At 32.1% G+C, this 15,808-nt stretch overlaps 1 protein-coding gene across 1 annotated transcript; it reads right to left on the bottom strand.

Annotated features, from left to right (window-relative positions):
* Positions 1–7,109: 7,109 nt before the first annotated feature.
* On the bottom strand, positions 7,110–9,228 carry LOC103832788 (probable fructokinase-7). The gene is made up of 7 exons (XM_009108881.3): positions 8,979–9,228; positions 8,529–8,734; positions 8,247–8,459; positions 7,972–8,169; positions 7,750–7,890; positions 7,546–7,662; positions 7,110–7,465 (listed from the first exon to the last, which is right to left on the bottom strand). The coding sequence occupies exons 1-7, from the start codon at positions 8,998–9,000 to the stop codon at positions 7,331–7,333; spliced, it is 1,032 nt and encodes a 343-aa protein (XP_009107129.2). The 5' UTR covers positions 9,001–9,228; the 3' UTR covers positions 7,110–7,330.
* Positions 9,229–15,808: the final 6,580 nt, after the last annotated feature.

Below are 15,808 nucleotides of genomic sequence, written 5' to 3'. Positions count from 1 at the left end.
TCGGGTCTGTTTGGAATTTTGTGTTTAATTCAGATATTTGAGGATTCAGTTCAGATTTGGATAACTTTTTTAATTATTTTTTAAAAAATAAATTTTATTATATTCTTTAATTTTTAAAAAAAATTATAAACAATAGAATATATTACATATAAATTTGAATAACATACGGAATATCCCAAAATCAATTTTAATGTCTTTAAATATAATATTATATTATTAAAAATTAAAACTAATTATATTAAAATTATTTAGTATATTAATAATATGGTGCCCCGATTAAAAAATTCTAGATCGGCCACTGTCAAATACGAAAAGAAGAAAGGCCCTAAAGATGGGAAGCAAACTACCACTAACAGAGCTTAAACAAAGAGATCAAGGGACAAGAGGCTTTAGCCAAGAATCTAAACTCTTAACCATTGGTATTAGCTACGAACTTACGTACTTGAATTTTATCCATTGGTATTATACTTTGTTATGGGTTTTTATTAAGAGTTGGCCACCTTCTATCCTATATAATCGAAGAGCTGCGCATAATGGATTTGCATACATTTATATGAATTTGTAAATTACGTAATTGTCTTTCCAAAAAACGTACACTGAACCTCTGTATTACTTAACAACAAAGATACAAGAAGAAATTGCTTAAAATAACTTAAGTTAGATACCATTTAAAAAAAAATACATTCAATCAAAAATATTCTAATATTTGGGTAGTGTTTAATGATTACTTGGTAATAACACGCGCTTTGTCCAAGATGAGAATATTAATTTTGTTATTTTTAAGATAAGAAAATATTATGTATGTCTAATTTGGATATTGATTCCGTTTTAGGTTGTTTTTTCAGTTTTAATCTACTAAAATATAACTACTATTTTAAATCATATTTATTTGGTTTATTCCGTTAAAATGCTTGAAGTTTTTAGTTTTTCTGGTGATAACCAAAAACTATTATTTTTTTTGTTTCATGTTACATGAATTTTAGACAGTTCTGATTTTAAACCAAAAGTTTCATATTATAATTTCTAAATGCATTAAAAATCAAATCAAATCTAGATAATAGTTGAAGAAAAATAAAATTATTAAGATAAATCATTTCATTACAATTTGGTCGATGGTGAATAGAAAAAGTAAAAAAATATTTCAACTTCCAAGAGAATAGAATCCTCACTTGTGGTGAATATTTAGTTATTTAAGTGTTCATGTCGATATGCATGCATGTAAAAGTATATAAAGGTGGTTGATAAATATATAACGAAATCATTAATTAATTACGACATTTTGTTCAAAATAACACATAAAATATAAAATTTTAAAAATAAAATTAAGTAAAAATAAAATAGATCTTGACATTTGTGATTTTTTTGCAAATTGTATTTATATGTGGAACCTTTGTATAACTCATTGAACCTTGCATGTGAGTTTTATATTTTAAAAACTCGTAAAGTACTTCATAGTGTGAACACATTTATTTAGAATTTGGTTGAAAAGTTCTCTACACGTGACACGTATACGTATTCATTTTCAAATCGCTGTGAAGCTGACACGTAACGAATATAGTGTGAGCACATTAATGTCAAATGTTTCTTTTTTAATACGTAAGGGATTGTTTAGAGTTTAATATTTAAGAGGTGGATTGAGTTTATAAACTTTTATAATTTTGTTTTTTTTAATATTCTTAAACATTTATAAATGATTTAGAAAATCTAATTTAATATTTTTTATCACAAATTTAAATATTTATGAAAATGGTTATCCTTTTAGACTTGTGGTAAAATTGATATTCCTCCGAGACATAATGTGTCTTATAAGTTTTTTATCAAGTGGATTATTGTTGTTATTTTTCTGAGTTTAAAAGCATTTCAAGCGCATGAGTTCTACTAAGTATAGCAGCAGTAAACTGATAAAAAGTAGAAAAGACATTAAAAAAAAGTTTTTTTATAAGAACATGTGAAATTTTCTGAAAACTCTTCAGTCACATGTCTATATGTAAGTAGAATTTTAGTTAAATATTAATTATTTAATCAAATATACTGAAAAAATAATATTATGTACTGAAATCATCATTTTGAGTTTCTGGCCATTCTCTAAAACATAGGCACTCACTGCGTCTCATCATTTCTTCTCTGAAAATTAAATGGCATCTGATTAACTGTCAAATGTCGTTCTATCTTTGTCTTTTCTTTAATTCCAAATTAAATGTTGCTCTACCTAATTGACGACATATTTGAAAGACCATGTAATGAGCATCAGAAGCGTTAATAACCAGATCCCATGTGCCAAAAACATAAGTTTGAGACCTGTTGTTCTAGCCATGCTTATATATCTAGACAAAGATAAGTTTTTTTTTTTTTGCTTAATAGAAAAAGATAAGTTTTGTGACATGTGTGTTATATGATCTGTATAATTAGCAAAATCACAACCCATTAACGTATACGGTTTCTTATCCATAACCGTAATGCTTTATTTTGATGAAATTAGAAGTGCTATTTTTGTAAATTTTGATTAAAAGATGATTTCCATCAAACATGTTATATCTTTGATTAACAAAATATTTTCTAAACAAATTTAAAAAATAAATATCTTCTTTTTTTTTTCTTAACAGGGATGTTCCGTAGCCGGTAGCCATTCAGAAGGAGCTGTCCGTAATCCGTAATCACCCTTAACCCGGAGCTAACCTGCGGTAATACCTTTAAGTAGCGTAAAGTACTCCGTGTCCATATAAGGTTTAGGAACAAGTCGAACCCAGAAACGCGCAGCCAAACAGCTTGACGCTTAACTCAACTGGGTACCACTAGCCCACCACTACGTAGTTAAAAAAAAATATATATATATCGTTAAGCGAATGAATATCCAGAGCGCTCGAAGAATTATTTGAGCGAATGATCATACCGTTGAATCTATTTGAACAAAAATATTTGTCTCCACGTCCACCAACCAGCATGTCACTAACACTAGTCACCATCGACAGCTGACCATTGGCGATAAGAACGAAAAACGTTAAATTTATAAAAGAGATGACACAAAATATTGCAAAATGCAACGATGTTTATAATACTTAATATGTTTCGAGCTGTTATAATAACGAATTTGTTACACCACTATTTGTTACAATCCGTCAATATTTTACCATAACCCACGTAAAGCAGTAACTAATATATAGAATATAATTTTTCAAAAATAAAAATTAAATAAGACCAATCTCAATGAGGAGTTCTCTCCTTGAGTTCTCAAATAATATATATAAAGTTTAAATACTTTCGGTTGAATTTTCCGTAATTATTAAAAATTCATAATAAAATATTAATATTTATATATTTATATATACATATATATATATATATATATATATATATTTTGAGAATTCCAAAATTCCAAGGAGAGAACTCTCCGTTGGAGAAGCTCAAATACATGTAATGTAAGAGCCCTATGTTAATAAATAGGGTTTTGAGGTTAAATCAAATCTATCGACCTCAAACAAGAAAGGTTTGAAAACGATACTGATAGAAGCTGCCCATTGCTAAATTTCAAAAAACAAATTAAAATATCCAACTTGGAGGAGAAGGAGATGTGCATCAGAGTACTTCTGGGGTCAGATCCCATAAGTGAAGACACATGAGTTATTAAACAATTAATGGGACCACTCTAACTTAAATAAATTAGTGATTAATTGTATAATATATAGTTTGGGAGGTCATGGGGGCAAAGCATGATTTGTCTCGTTGCTCAAACCGTGTCCCAATAGTAGAAGGGTTGTTTTGTAGGAAAGTCAGTGTTTAGAGTATTGTCGAGGGCAAATCAAGATAAAAGCTCCGTCACTGTACTGCAGGTTTCGCGATGGTCCTATATATTTCATCCCGCCATATTCGCGTTTCAATAACTTTTGAACAGATCCTATTCCTCGTGTTTTATGTTACAACAAAACAAAACAAAAAAAAAAACAATTGAAAGAATGGTGTACATCATCATTATTATTTATTTTGTTTTCTCCCCAATATTAATTAATTAGTGCATATTCGATATTTGGAACCATATACTTCATTTCTCGTCAGAAAAATAAAACATAAGGGTAACCAATCATACATCTAAGTAGTGCCTGCGCTAAAACATATGGCATCTAAAGCTAACTAAGAAAATAACCTCATATTTGAAGGGGGTGACGTTTGAACTCGTTACCTCTAAGAGGCATAGTCAAAAGCTCAAAGCCACTATACTAAAGGAGCTAAATTTGGAGTTTTAAAACTTTGATTTATGGGTTTTAGGCTTTTAGCACATGACCGGTTATGTATCTTAAGGTTCTTTAAAAACAGCAGATTAATAATTGGAGACTCGACAGTTTGACCTGTATATTCGAGACATAACCTGGTCTGGCCGGATCCATTACTAACGCTCACGACTTGCACAGACAGTTAAACCCAAAAAAAGATTGCGAATAACTGGTGATCCAGGATACGGTTCACAAGAAGACGTGAATATATTTAGACGAGTTGATTTCAAGACCCTTAATGCAGGGCCGGCTCAACACAGCTAGGGGTCCTAGGGTAAAAAAAAAATTTTTTACTCTCTAAAATTTATATAGAGATAATGTTTAAAATATTTTTAAAATTTAATTAATAATATTTTGTATATTTTGTAATGAAAATAAAACTATATACATATCAAATAATTTTGGGCCCTTTTCAATTTTATTTATTGTATTTATAATTTTTTTTATATATAAAAATATAGATTTATAAAAAATTTAGCCCCTTATTTATCATTACACGGGGGACACGGACTCGGACCCGGGGCGGTCGCACCGTTTGTCCCCCTTGTAAGCCGGCCCTGCCTTAATGCCACCTAGGTTGTTTGCACTGGAACTTTTGGAGGTTAAAAATACGCTTTTCTTAACTCTTTTCTATCTTTTTCTACAACGACTAAGACGATTGGGGATCAATTTTAAGACGAACCATTTTAGAGTTTGGACGAGTTCGGTTGGGTGAGCCACATCAACATTCGGCAAGCTTACTTTTGGGTTTGGATTCATAACCATTGCATCAAATCCACAAAAATCCATCGTACTTTTCTCATGAGATTTCAAAATGATGAATCTAAAGTAGAGACGAGAAAATGACATTAAAACAGCATGCAATGGAATCAAAAAGTTAGTAGTTAGAGAAGATCAGACATATTATAAATGAAACCATTATTGCATATGAGATGAAGACACGAGTAGAAGAAATTAAAAGAGACAAAGACACATTTGTGTTTTTTAACTACAAAACAAAAACTTGTTAATACTAGAAAACAAAGTTTTTGAGTGGACTGGGTCTCACTTATGGACTCCCCTGACACAGATCGGTCACAGTTCACTTATTCCTAGAGAAAACACTATTATTTGATATACAGAGGAAGAGAAGGAACGCATTTAAGTATCCACTGTTACTCTTTTGACCCTTTTCATTTACAATAATACTATTCATCAATCTAACATCAGTTCCAGTTATCTCTGGCAGGCTTCTATTAATATTTACACAACTTCATTTATTTTTAAATTCAAATATTATGATTACTAGTCATATGAAACATACCATTAGGTTCATTATCAATCAAACCCCAGTCTAAACATCTTAAGACTGTTCTCAAATCAATAACACAACATTAGAACCTAAACTCAAGATGATGATTAAAGAAGCCAAGTATATGATTGAATAATTTTTCTTTTCAGTAAGTAAATGAGAAAGGTCGCAGTAGCTACAGGAAGCTACATGTCCATGTATATAATATTTCAATTTTTAAGTTCTACAGTCGACATCGAATCCAGCACCAGTCCAACCTCCTCTGCCTTTGTTGTTCATGATTCCAGTTCCTCTTCCCCTTCCTTGAATCTGAGGTTTCTTTCTCGATTTTGATTCTCCTTCCGCTGTGGCTGGTCTCTGTCCATGTTCTTTACCTCCCTTCTCCTTCCCTTTAGTTTTTTCCGGGTGAGTCTGATTAGCATTGGCTGCTGCTGGTGAGCAACTGTCTAGTACAGATTTAGTCTCCGGTTCATGGACCTAATAATATTAGGCTAATATGGAACACAGTCAGAAATATTTAACATCTTTCATGCATCTACTTATCGCCAAGCAAATAGAACTGATACTCATGCACCGTGTGCGAAGAATTAGCCATTGTTAGCAACATATTCATGCAGGAATTGATCAGTTCCTCTATTCTAAGAATAAGTTGAATTATGAGAAACAAATGGAATGTAAACTAAGAAGAAGAGAGTAAATCAAACCAGCCGTTGCATGATGGAAACCACTAAGAAGTGAAACTTGCTTTGCCAGCTTTCTTAGGACCAGCAAGCAGTGAGTTTCATTTCCATGGTGAGGTTTCCAAATTCCCTTTCGACCATCTCTTATTTTTGAATAGTTCTCCTCAATGTATCGAAGTATCAAGAAAGCTCACTAACAATAAGTTTCATCTTCTCAATAAACAAGTACATCCAGATTGCCAGTATTATCTACGACACAGTGAGAAGAATGCTACATTGATAGAGAGAGATCTCAGATTCGCAATATGCACACTACATTCCTTTCAGAGACAACCAAATCAATCAAGCATATTAGAGAAAAAGAAAATCAGAAACCACTGAAGAACAACACATAGATCGAGAGAGAGAGAGAGTAATTGCTAGGATTACCTTCTCTGGTGTAGGCAATAACTGGCGCTTCTTTTGCAAGTCCATCCGGACCTATCTCTGCCTTCAGCTTTGGATCCGAAGCCATCATCTACTCCTCGTAATCAAATTTCTTCACATTATTCAGACTCTGGATCCAGGAAAGTACTGTGCTACTGGATGAACCTGAGAATTCTCGTCCCGTATTCTGACCGCGAAACAAATGTTTAAAGTTCGTTAAATTTCCACCCAAGACTCAACGTTCCCTTCTTAACGCCGTTATTACTGTGAAATGTCGGTTATACTCCACCTCCTATTCATTCCCATTTAAAATCTGACTTGGGTATATTTTTACGGAGGTGTCACGTGCTACTCACGTTCTGTTCAACCCTAAACCGGTTTGACTAATAACTAGTACTTCGCTTCGGTATATACGCCCACTAGTTTTGTTCAGAAAACAAAACGGCAAGCAGTTTAAAACCAAGATTATCCTCGGCAACAAGAAACGACAAGCAGTTTAAAACCAAATCAAAACTCCAGAAGATCAATCAACAAACTAAAAACACACACACACACACACAACATTCTTGAGTTCCTACAAACTGGGAAAAAGATTGAAAAAAAAAACACAAAGATACAGTGAGAAAGGTAATGAAGTGATTCACTCAAAAGAGACTTTATGAGCATTTTCAGGAGCGAGAAGATTTGAGAAGCTCTTGAACAGCATCCATGGTGGGCATCGCTGGAATAGCTCCTCTCTCTGTTACTGTGATGGCTCCACAAGCGTTTGCGAATAGAAGCGCCTCTCTTAGTTTCTTCTCATCCTGCACATCTCACAAAATGTACGTACCTTAGTTCACAAGCCATAGAAGAAGATATTTAAATGAAAGAGATAAGTAAGTACAGTGAGAAGAGTGAGATCAGAAGCTAAGCTGTTTAATAGACCGCTCACGAATGCATCTCCTGCACCGGTTGTATCAACCGCTTTCACTTTCACTCCACCAACTCTACCTTTAAACTCCTACAAGATAATAAAGCTACCAAAAATAAGTAACCTAATAATATATACACAGCCTGAGTGTATGTAAAATGATATAGACAAGCAAACCTTAGTGTAGTATCTACAGCCATTAGGTCCTTCTGACACAACAAGAAGCTTAAGATTGGGATGAAAGAGCTTTTGCAACACAACTTCATCACTATAAGGATCATCTCCACCAGTCAGGAATGTAATCTCGTCCTCACTGATCTGAAAAAACTCCCAGACAAGACTTCGTTTGTCATTTTCAGTACTAGTAATGATCTGAAACGTGGGAGTGCATCATCATACCTTAATAACATCAGCTAGATCCCAGATACTCATGATCTCTTTCCTTGCAGCTTCCTCTGATGGCCACAATGGTAACCTCAAGTTGGGGTCATAAGACAAGAGACTCCCTGCGGCTTTAGCGATTTTCATAGCTGCAAGATGAGTCGAGCGGCAAGGTTCCTTGATCAAACTGATTGATCCGTAGTGAAAGATCTTGGCCTGTAAGAAGCCACCGGACTTAGTCCTCATTGGTATAAATATGGATCAAAAGAGGGATGGAGCTCCATAACCTTTACCTTTTGGATTAGGTTCTTGTCAAGCTCAGACTCGGTAAGAAGCATATCAGCACTCGGGTGTCTGAAGAACAGAAACTCCCTCTCTCCATCAGCTCTTAACGTAACAAAGGCGAGAGCAGTACGTGCTTTGTGGTCGAATCTCATCCCAGAGTTATCCACATTGTTGAGCTTTAGAATCTCAGCTAACATTTTTCCAAACTCATCATCACCAACCTAGATTTTGAAAACGAAGATTAGATTTCAAACAGCGATTTGGATTTGGTTGATAAAATCATCAAAAACCTTTCCAACGAAAGCAGAGGAGCCACCGAGTCTAGAGACACCAACAGCAACATTGGCAGGTGCACCTCCTGGAGCTTTCTTGAAAGCTGGTGCTTCAGCGAGCGAAACACCTCCCACCGTTGGCACAAAATCGATCAGCATTTCACCGAAACAGACCACGAGAGTCTCTGAACGTCCTGTCTCGATCGTTAGTTTCTTGAGATTACCTGTTATCAGAAACAAAGTAAAGATTAAACACTTGTCGCGGTACAGAGACATATATAACCCAAGGACAGAGAGATCTATAGAAGCATAACCCAAGAAGAGATATATCATCAAAGATCAAAGCTTTATAGAGACACAATCAAACCCAGAAACTTAAAAAATTCCATTAACCCAGTTCGATAAAGATCATTCAACGGCGTCAGATCAAGAACAGAAGAAGAGTGAACAAAAAGATCTCAAACGAACCTGAGATGCCTTTCTCACCCATGATCTTCAGATTCGAACACACAGAAAGGGATCTACGAGGAAAACAGAGAGAGAGAGAGGAGAAAGATTTGAAAATTCGTGTGCTTTGGTTTTCGGTAATTGTTAGTAGAGATCAAGAGACGAAGTTGGTTATGTATTAGCTACGTTGCACGGAAGCTTCATCGGACGTCCGCTTCCCGCTTCGGAACCGGAATCGGAATCGGAACCTTGTGGAAGCTTACGGAATCTCGCTTCCAAAACACTTCTAAAATATTCTCTTTAAAAACACATTGGAAGCTTACGATTCCGTTTTGGAATCACGCTTACATTTAAAAAAAAACAATGTCTTATATCAATAAAAATATAAAATTATAGTTTTTAATTTATATATAATCCAAATTTTAATAGTATTGAATAGAGAGAATAAAAATATATAAATATTAAAACTAATACTATAAATTATCTTTATGCATTGAGGTTTTTATTAAAGATAAATCATATATTCAAATATATTATGTCAATTAATTATAAGGAATTAAAAAAATATAATATAATATTATTTAATTTAATTTATGTGTATTTTCACAGTTTAAATATGAAGTCATTTGAAAATTATTATAAGAATAAATGCTTTATTTTAAATTTAAATCATATAATTTTTAGTTTTAGATTTTAAAAAATAATCTTACATAAGTATATATATTCATATATATATATATATGATACGCTTCCAACACGTATCCGCTTCCTAATTTTTTAAAAAATCTCGCTTCTGCGCTTCCATACGCTTCCGCTTCCACGTACCCGCTTCCGTTTCCATGTAACATAGTGTATTAGTCTATAATAATGACGTCACCACATTTGTGAATATTAATCCTGTCTAATACCCAAAATTAAAAATAAACACTTTACAGCTCGTGTGACGACGGTGTGTGTGTGTGTGTGTGTGTGTGTGTGAGTGTCAAATTTAATATGGGACCGACAAAATAGATTAGAAGGGTTAAATCTCTTTGGTAAATGGAAAGGACATAAATGTTAAATATTTTGCTACGTGCTCTCCAAGTGAAATTCTTAAAAACCTAATACGGTATTCTTTATATATGTATTTAAAATAAAATGTTTCTGTTTTAGATTTCTTATATTTAAATGATTAATATTTCAATTTTAGTTAATATTTATGTATTTACTCTTTATAATAAGAAATTTTCAGATAATGTGAAAAATATTAATATTAAAAAGGAAAAGGAAAATTATGTTATGTTACTGAAATAAAAGAAAAATAAAGTTAAAGGTAATTAGTAAAGAAAATAGTTATTATATTTTACTAGGTATGAAATAGTCAAACCACCAATTTGGTTATATAATTAATTATATATAAAATTCATTAAGGGTATTATAGATATTAACCGCTCTAACTTTTAACGTGAGAGCTCGATTCCAAAAATTTACTTCGCAAATAATAGTATAATTAATTAAAATTTATTAAAGATAACATTGATTTTAACCACTGAATTTATTATAATTGTTTTATAGTTTATTTTTAAATTTTATAATTGAAAAATATGTTTTAAGATAACAACACAATATATAAGACTTATCTTATTTTCCAAAAAGTTAATATTATTAATTAAAATTCGTTTTTGATTATATAATTAATTATTTAGAAAATTCATTAAGGGTATTATAGATATTAGCCGCTCTAACTTTTAACGTGAGAGCTCGATTCCAAAAATTTACTTCGCAAATAATAGTATAGATACCCTTAATGAATTTTATATATAATTAATTATATAACCAAAAACGAATTTTTATTAATAATATTAACTTTTTTAAAAATAAGATAAGTCTTATATATTGTGTTGTTATCTTAAAACATATTTTTTAATTATAAAATTTAAAAATAAACTATAAAACAATTATAATAAATTCAGTGGTTAAAGTCAATGTTATCTTTAATAAATTTTAATTAAACATATATATTTAATTAGATTTTGGTCATATATATATATATGTTTGATTTAATTTTTTTGAAAACATAAATAATAAGTTATTATGATGGTTTTTAAATTAATAAAAAATAAACTAATAAATATTTGTTAAACGATTAAGCCCGCATATGCGGGCAAGACACCTAGTTATGATTATATATACAGAGGTGAAAATTACGTGTTTAATATGGCATGCAACATGTTTTGGATGTTTTTCTATTTTCCCGCCAACTCCGATCAGAAAGGAGTAATCCTCGATCTTTGAATGATATATACAAACTTTACGTTCCTGATTTCTCTTTGTAGTTGTTGTCATGTCTTTTGTGTTAATTGGGTATTCCTTTTTATTAATTTTCATGAAATCGAATGAGGGGACAATTTTGCAAGATAATTACATGCTGATAGTTGCTTTTATTAAACTAATAATAGCAACGAGAGCAATTGATAGGGACAATACCTTTATTTCTTAAAAACTTGAAAAACGCCTGCCAGAGTTGACTTGCTGCAAAGAGGCAAAGTAGGTGTGACTGGGTGCGTGTAAGCTTGATTCCGGTTTATCTCAGTCTAATACGGGTTACCTACTTGTAGTTAACCGGTTGCGATAAAAAAAGACAATTACATGATGATAGTTGGTTTATTGAATTAATAGAAACGAAAGCAATTGATGGAGGCAATACCCTAATTTTTTAATAATTGAAAAACTAATTATACTACCTGCCATGCCCTGCCAAAGTTGACTTGCTGCAAAGTGACTAAGGGGGCGACTGGTTTTCCCGCTACCACCCGCAAACGCAGCTTTTGCGGTTGGTAGCGGTTGTCGGCGGTTTGCAACAATCACTCAAATCGCTCTAAACCGCTTCAAACCGTTTAAAATCTCATAAATTCAAAAGCTGGTTCCAGCTAGCGTTTGCGGTTGCGGGCGGTTGCAGGAGGGTAAAAAAATTTTCTTTTTTTTAAAACAATATATATATAAAAGTAAAAATATTTAATAAAAATTTTAAAATTGAAATTATGAAAATATTAAAATATATCTATTATATTTTAATTAATATTATAAAATTTTATAATAAAAACAATTTCAATAAATTTTCAAAAATTAAAATTATAACTTTCTAAATATAAATTTTATATTTATTATAATTTTATGATTTTTGATATTTTTATGATTATATTAAACGTAAATATTGTTAATTTATTATTTGACTGTTATCACATTTGATAGTTAACCAGTCATAAGTCACCCGCAAACGCACCAATTTTTAACCGCAGTACCAATCGTACAAATCTCTTAAAACCGCTAGAAACCGTAACCGCCCGCATCCACAAACTTCCGCAATCGCAACCGCAACCGCTGCGTTTGAACCAGTCAGACTCTAAGTGGGATAAAAGAGGTGAGACTAGGTGAGGGTGAGTCTTATAAGCGCGCCAACTCAGCAACACAAAATCAATGTGGGCCTTAACGACAAGCCACTAACTCTTAAGCTCAATTTGATCCCACGATCACCCCAGTCACATTAAACAAAGAGGGAACGTATCTGCGTGCTCTGGGGTTCTTTCGGACTCGATGGTGACTGGCAGGCCCGGCCCATGGCACAAGCAGAATAAGTCACTGCTTAGGACCCAAAAAATTTAGTCTTTTTTGGCTTTGAATTTTTTTAATAAAATATTCAATATATTTTTACAAAAGAAAAGTAACACATTTTGTAATTTGGAGTAGAACCTCTACTAGATATGGACTTTTCCTGGTGACTGGACATACGGCTACAAGAGATTGAAACTTTGGTTTCTCGAGGAGGTTCAACTTGGCTTGAGTTGATTTTTTTTTCCTTTTTAGGTTGCGGGAGTACTGAGCTTTCTTGTGCCAATGTTGGTATGGGCTGCATTGGTGGCCTTTGACATGTAAGCAAAAAGGAGCTACATGTGATGGATCTCGAAAGTTTCATTGTTGCTGCGGATGCACCTTCGCTATGTGGTGTTGATCACAAATGGTCAGCCATCGTCGAATTACTTCTTGCGTAGAGAGATTTCTAATTTGTTTTTGAGATGGGGCAAGTGTAAAAGTAAAATGCGACCAAATATTTAATGAATTAATTAGGGATAAAACTTGTCAGAAATTTCATTTATTTAGAAGTTAATCGAGGCTGATTATGAATCGAAAGAGGTTACAAATATAAAACGGCGTCGCTATTAAGTCAATCTCACATTACATGAGAAGGGGTCAGGTATTGATTTTGATATTTGACAAGACAAGTAAGGAAACGGATAATAAGTGCTTGGCTTGGTGAGCAAGTCTAAGAATCCTATAAAAAGAACCTTGGGTTCTTATTTCTCTCATAGTTCATAAACATTCTAGAAAGAAGTTAGAGCATAAATGAGTTTGTTGAGAGAGGGTTCGACAAGGGAGGATCAAGCAAAAAAGATCACAAGAGGTGTCGCCAGAAATTGCATCAAGGTTCAAAGTTTCCGATCTTTTGAGATCAATCAATGCGAGGACGTGATTCGTGACAATCCAGTATTGTAGGATGTTATCGAATTTGAGATTATGTGAAAGAGTAATGTGTTTTATATATGGAATTTTGTTCTTTGTTATTCGAAGTTAATCTTCAAGGGTCGAAGAACTTTCTTAGGATATTTCTTGCAAGATTGTGTGCGATCATGGCCTGAGAAAATGGATATGTCTGTGTGGAAACATGGAATTGGACCTAGAAATGAATTGGCATGACTAGTGGAAAGTGTTATAGAAACAAATTAAAAACAAGACTGATTTAGGAAAGTACGAGATTAAGCGAATGAATTTATATAATGTCTCGACCACCACAAATGATATATATATATATATGTATATATTCAATACTTATTATCAACCCGTAGATTTCACTAGTCTCCCATATAATTTTAAAATCCAAAATTCTTCAACAGAAACTATGATGATTAAAAAATATTTATAAAATACTATAAAAACTTTAGTAATTATATTTTTAGCTTGTGTTTAACTAATAATTATATTATATTTGAAATTTAGGTAATAGAAAAGATATGTTACATTTTTTATTTTCGTTTTCAACTATAATATAAAACTAGACTTTTTTTCATCAACGTATAAAACTAGAATTTAACCCATGTTTTCAGTAAATATTGTTTTAAACCAAATTTTAGTTTTTCTAATTTTTAGTCATTTAGGTAATTATTATTGTAGATGTAAAATTTAAAATATGTTGACTATTTTATTTTTTTGTATAAATGTATTATATAGTATAATAATTTTATGGTGGATGATAGTTAATTTATTCATAGTATAGAAATTATATATAAAAATATAGAATATAATTATTTTTAATATTTTAGTTGTTATGAATTTAATTAGTTATTTGAATAATAAAAATAAATTTCGTACGATTTTGTTATAGTAAATTAGAAAATAATTAAAATTGAAAATTATTTAAATAATAGAATAATTTCATGATGGTGCATTATATTTAAATGGTCATGTAAGTAGCAAAAAATTTATCTTTAATCAGACTACTATGTATAGTTAGAAGAACAATGGTATTTTCAGTAAATTATACAAAAATACAATGTTACTTTCAAACAATATTCATGTTTCAATGACAGTAAATATTTACAATTGGCAATATACATCTGAACTAGAGAAGAGCCATTTATTTTAAGCCATTGTTTTATTTTCCATTCCACAAGTCACCAAATAATCTTACAAGTAAAATGATGGATAACACTTTACACTTATGAGTGTTAAAATTACACTAGCACATTTTTGTGTGTTAAATTACGCTAGCACATTTTTGTGTGTTAAAATTACACTTAGACATACTTTGTTTCTTAAGAGCACTTTGTAGCTATTTTTAAAAATTTTGGATCATTTTGCCCCTAGCTAACTAACTAATAAATGAATTATTTCTTTATTTTTTCATCGATTTCTCCCATAATCAAATACATATTTTTCATTTATCTAAGAGAACACGATGATAGCATCGTCAAACTTCTACCATGTTATGACGCGATCATACTATAGCTATGATCCTCACTTACAGCACTGCCAAATAGTGGAATATTTTCACACAAAACCAATGTATTAGTATCAACCGTTTTGTCACTCTTTTGTCGTCCCTTTCATGTCTTTCCACTTCACTGATTCCATTTTCTCATAACACCACTGTTTTTATTAAACTCGTTGTTGCCACCATAAATATCGTAAATCTTGCAGTCGGACGTGCTGATCTCGTTGTTTACTCCACTGCTCTCACCAAATCTTGTTGTCATCTCTATTGAGGTTGCTATTACCTCCGACCCTTCTATGTGGATGCATTACACTAACAATCTACATATTGACCCCATGTGGCGGAATCAGACTAGATAGCATCATCGGATCAAGGACTAAATTAACATGTAAAATGTATCGAAGGACTTGTTCTAAGTGGACGTAATCCTTACATATGAGTTCACATGGATGGTTCGTCTTGAACGGATACATCGCGTATGAGAGTATCATGGATGTGTGCATGGTGGATGGGTGAATTGTGGCCGTGGATGTGAACGACAATAAAGGAAGAGAGTGACAAAGCTTTATACAATTAGGTATGAAGGGCAGAGTTTAAAAAGTCGGAAGAGAGCATGAATATTCATTTTCGTTGGAATCATGATTATATGGAGGATTTTGTCAGAAATCGAGAGTGGAGTGAATATTTTCTAAAGATTAGATTTGATGTTGTCGGATTAAAATCAAAAGAATCAATCGTGAAAATGAGAATCTTTTTAATAGAGTCGTCGTCGAAAATTAACAATGAGAAGTTGAGAAAGATGTGGATTAGTTTTACGTTTAGTCAG

The sequence above is a fragment of the Brassica rapa genome, chromosome A10 (assembly GCF_000309985.2).
Source record: "Brassica rapa cultivar Chiifu-401-42 chromosome A10, CAAS_Brap_v3.01, whole genome shotgun sequence".
In the NCBI taxonomy this organism is placed as follows: domain Eukaryota; kingdom Viridiplantae; phylum Streptophyta; class Magnoliopsida; order Brassicales; family Brassicaceae; genus Brassica; species Brassica rapa.
This window is presented reverse-complemented; position numbering and strand designations above follow the sequence as displayed.

Bases quoted from the DNA above. Each gene is read 5' to 3' on its own strand.
- LOC103832788 (XM_009108881.3), bottom strand. From the start codon at position 9,000: ATGGGTGAGAAAGGCATCTCAG. The intron at 8,170-8,246 runs GTAAAGGTTATG...GGCTTCTTACAG, and splicing joins ACAAGAACCTAATCCAAAAG to GCCAAGATCTTTCACTACGG. The intron at 7,891-7,971 runs GTATGATGATGC...GAGTTTTTTCAG, and splicing joins ATCTAGCTGATGTTATTAAG to ATCAGTGAGGACGAGATTAC.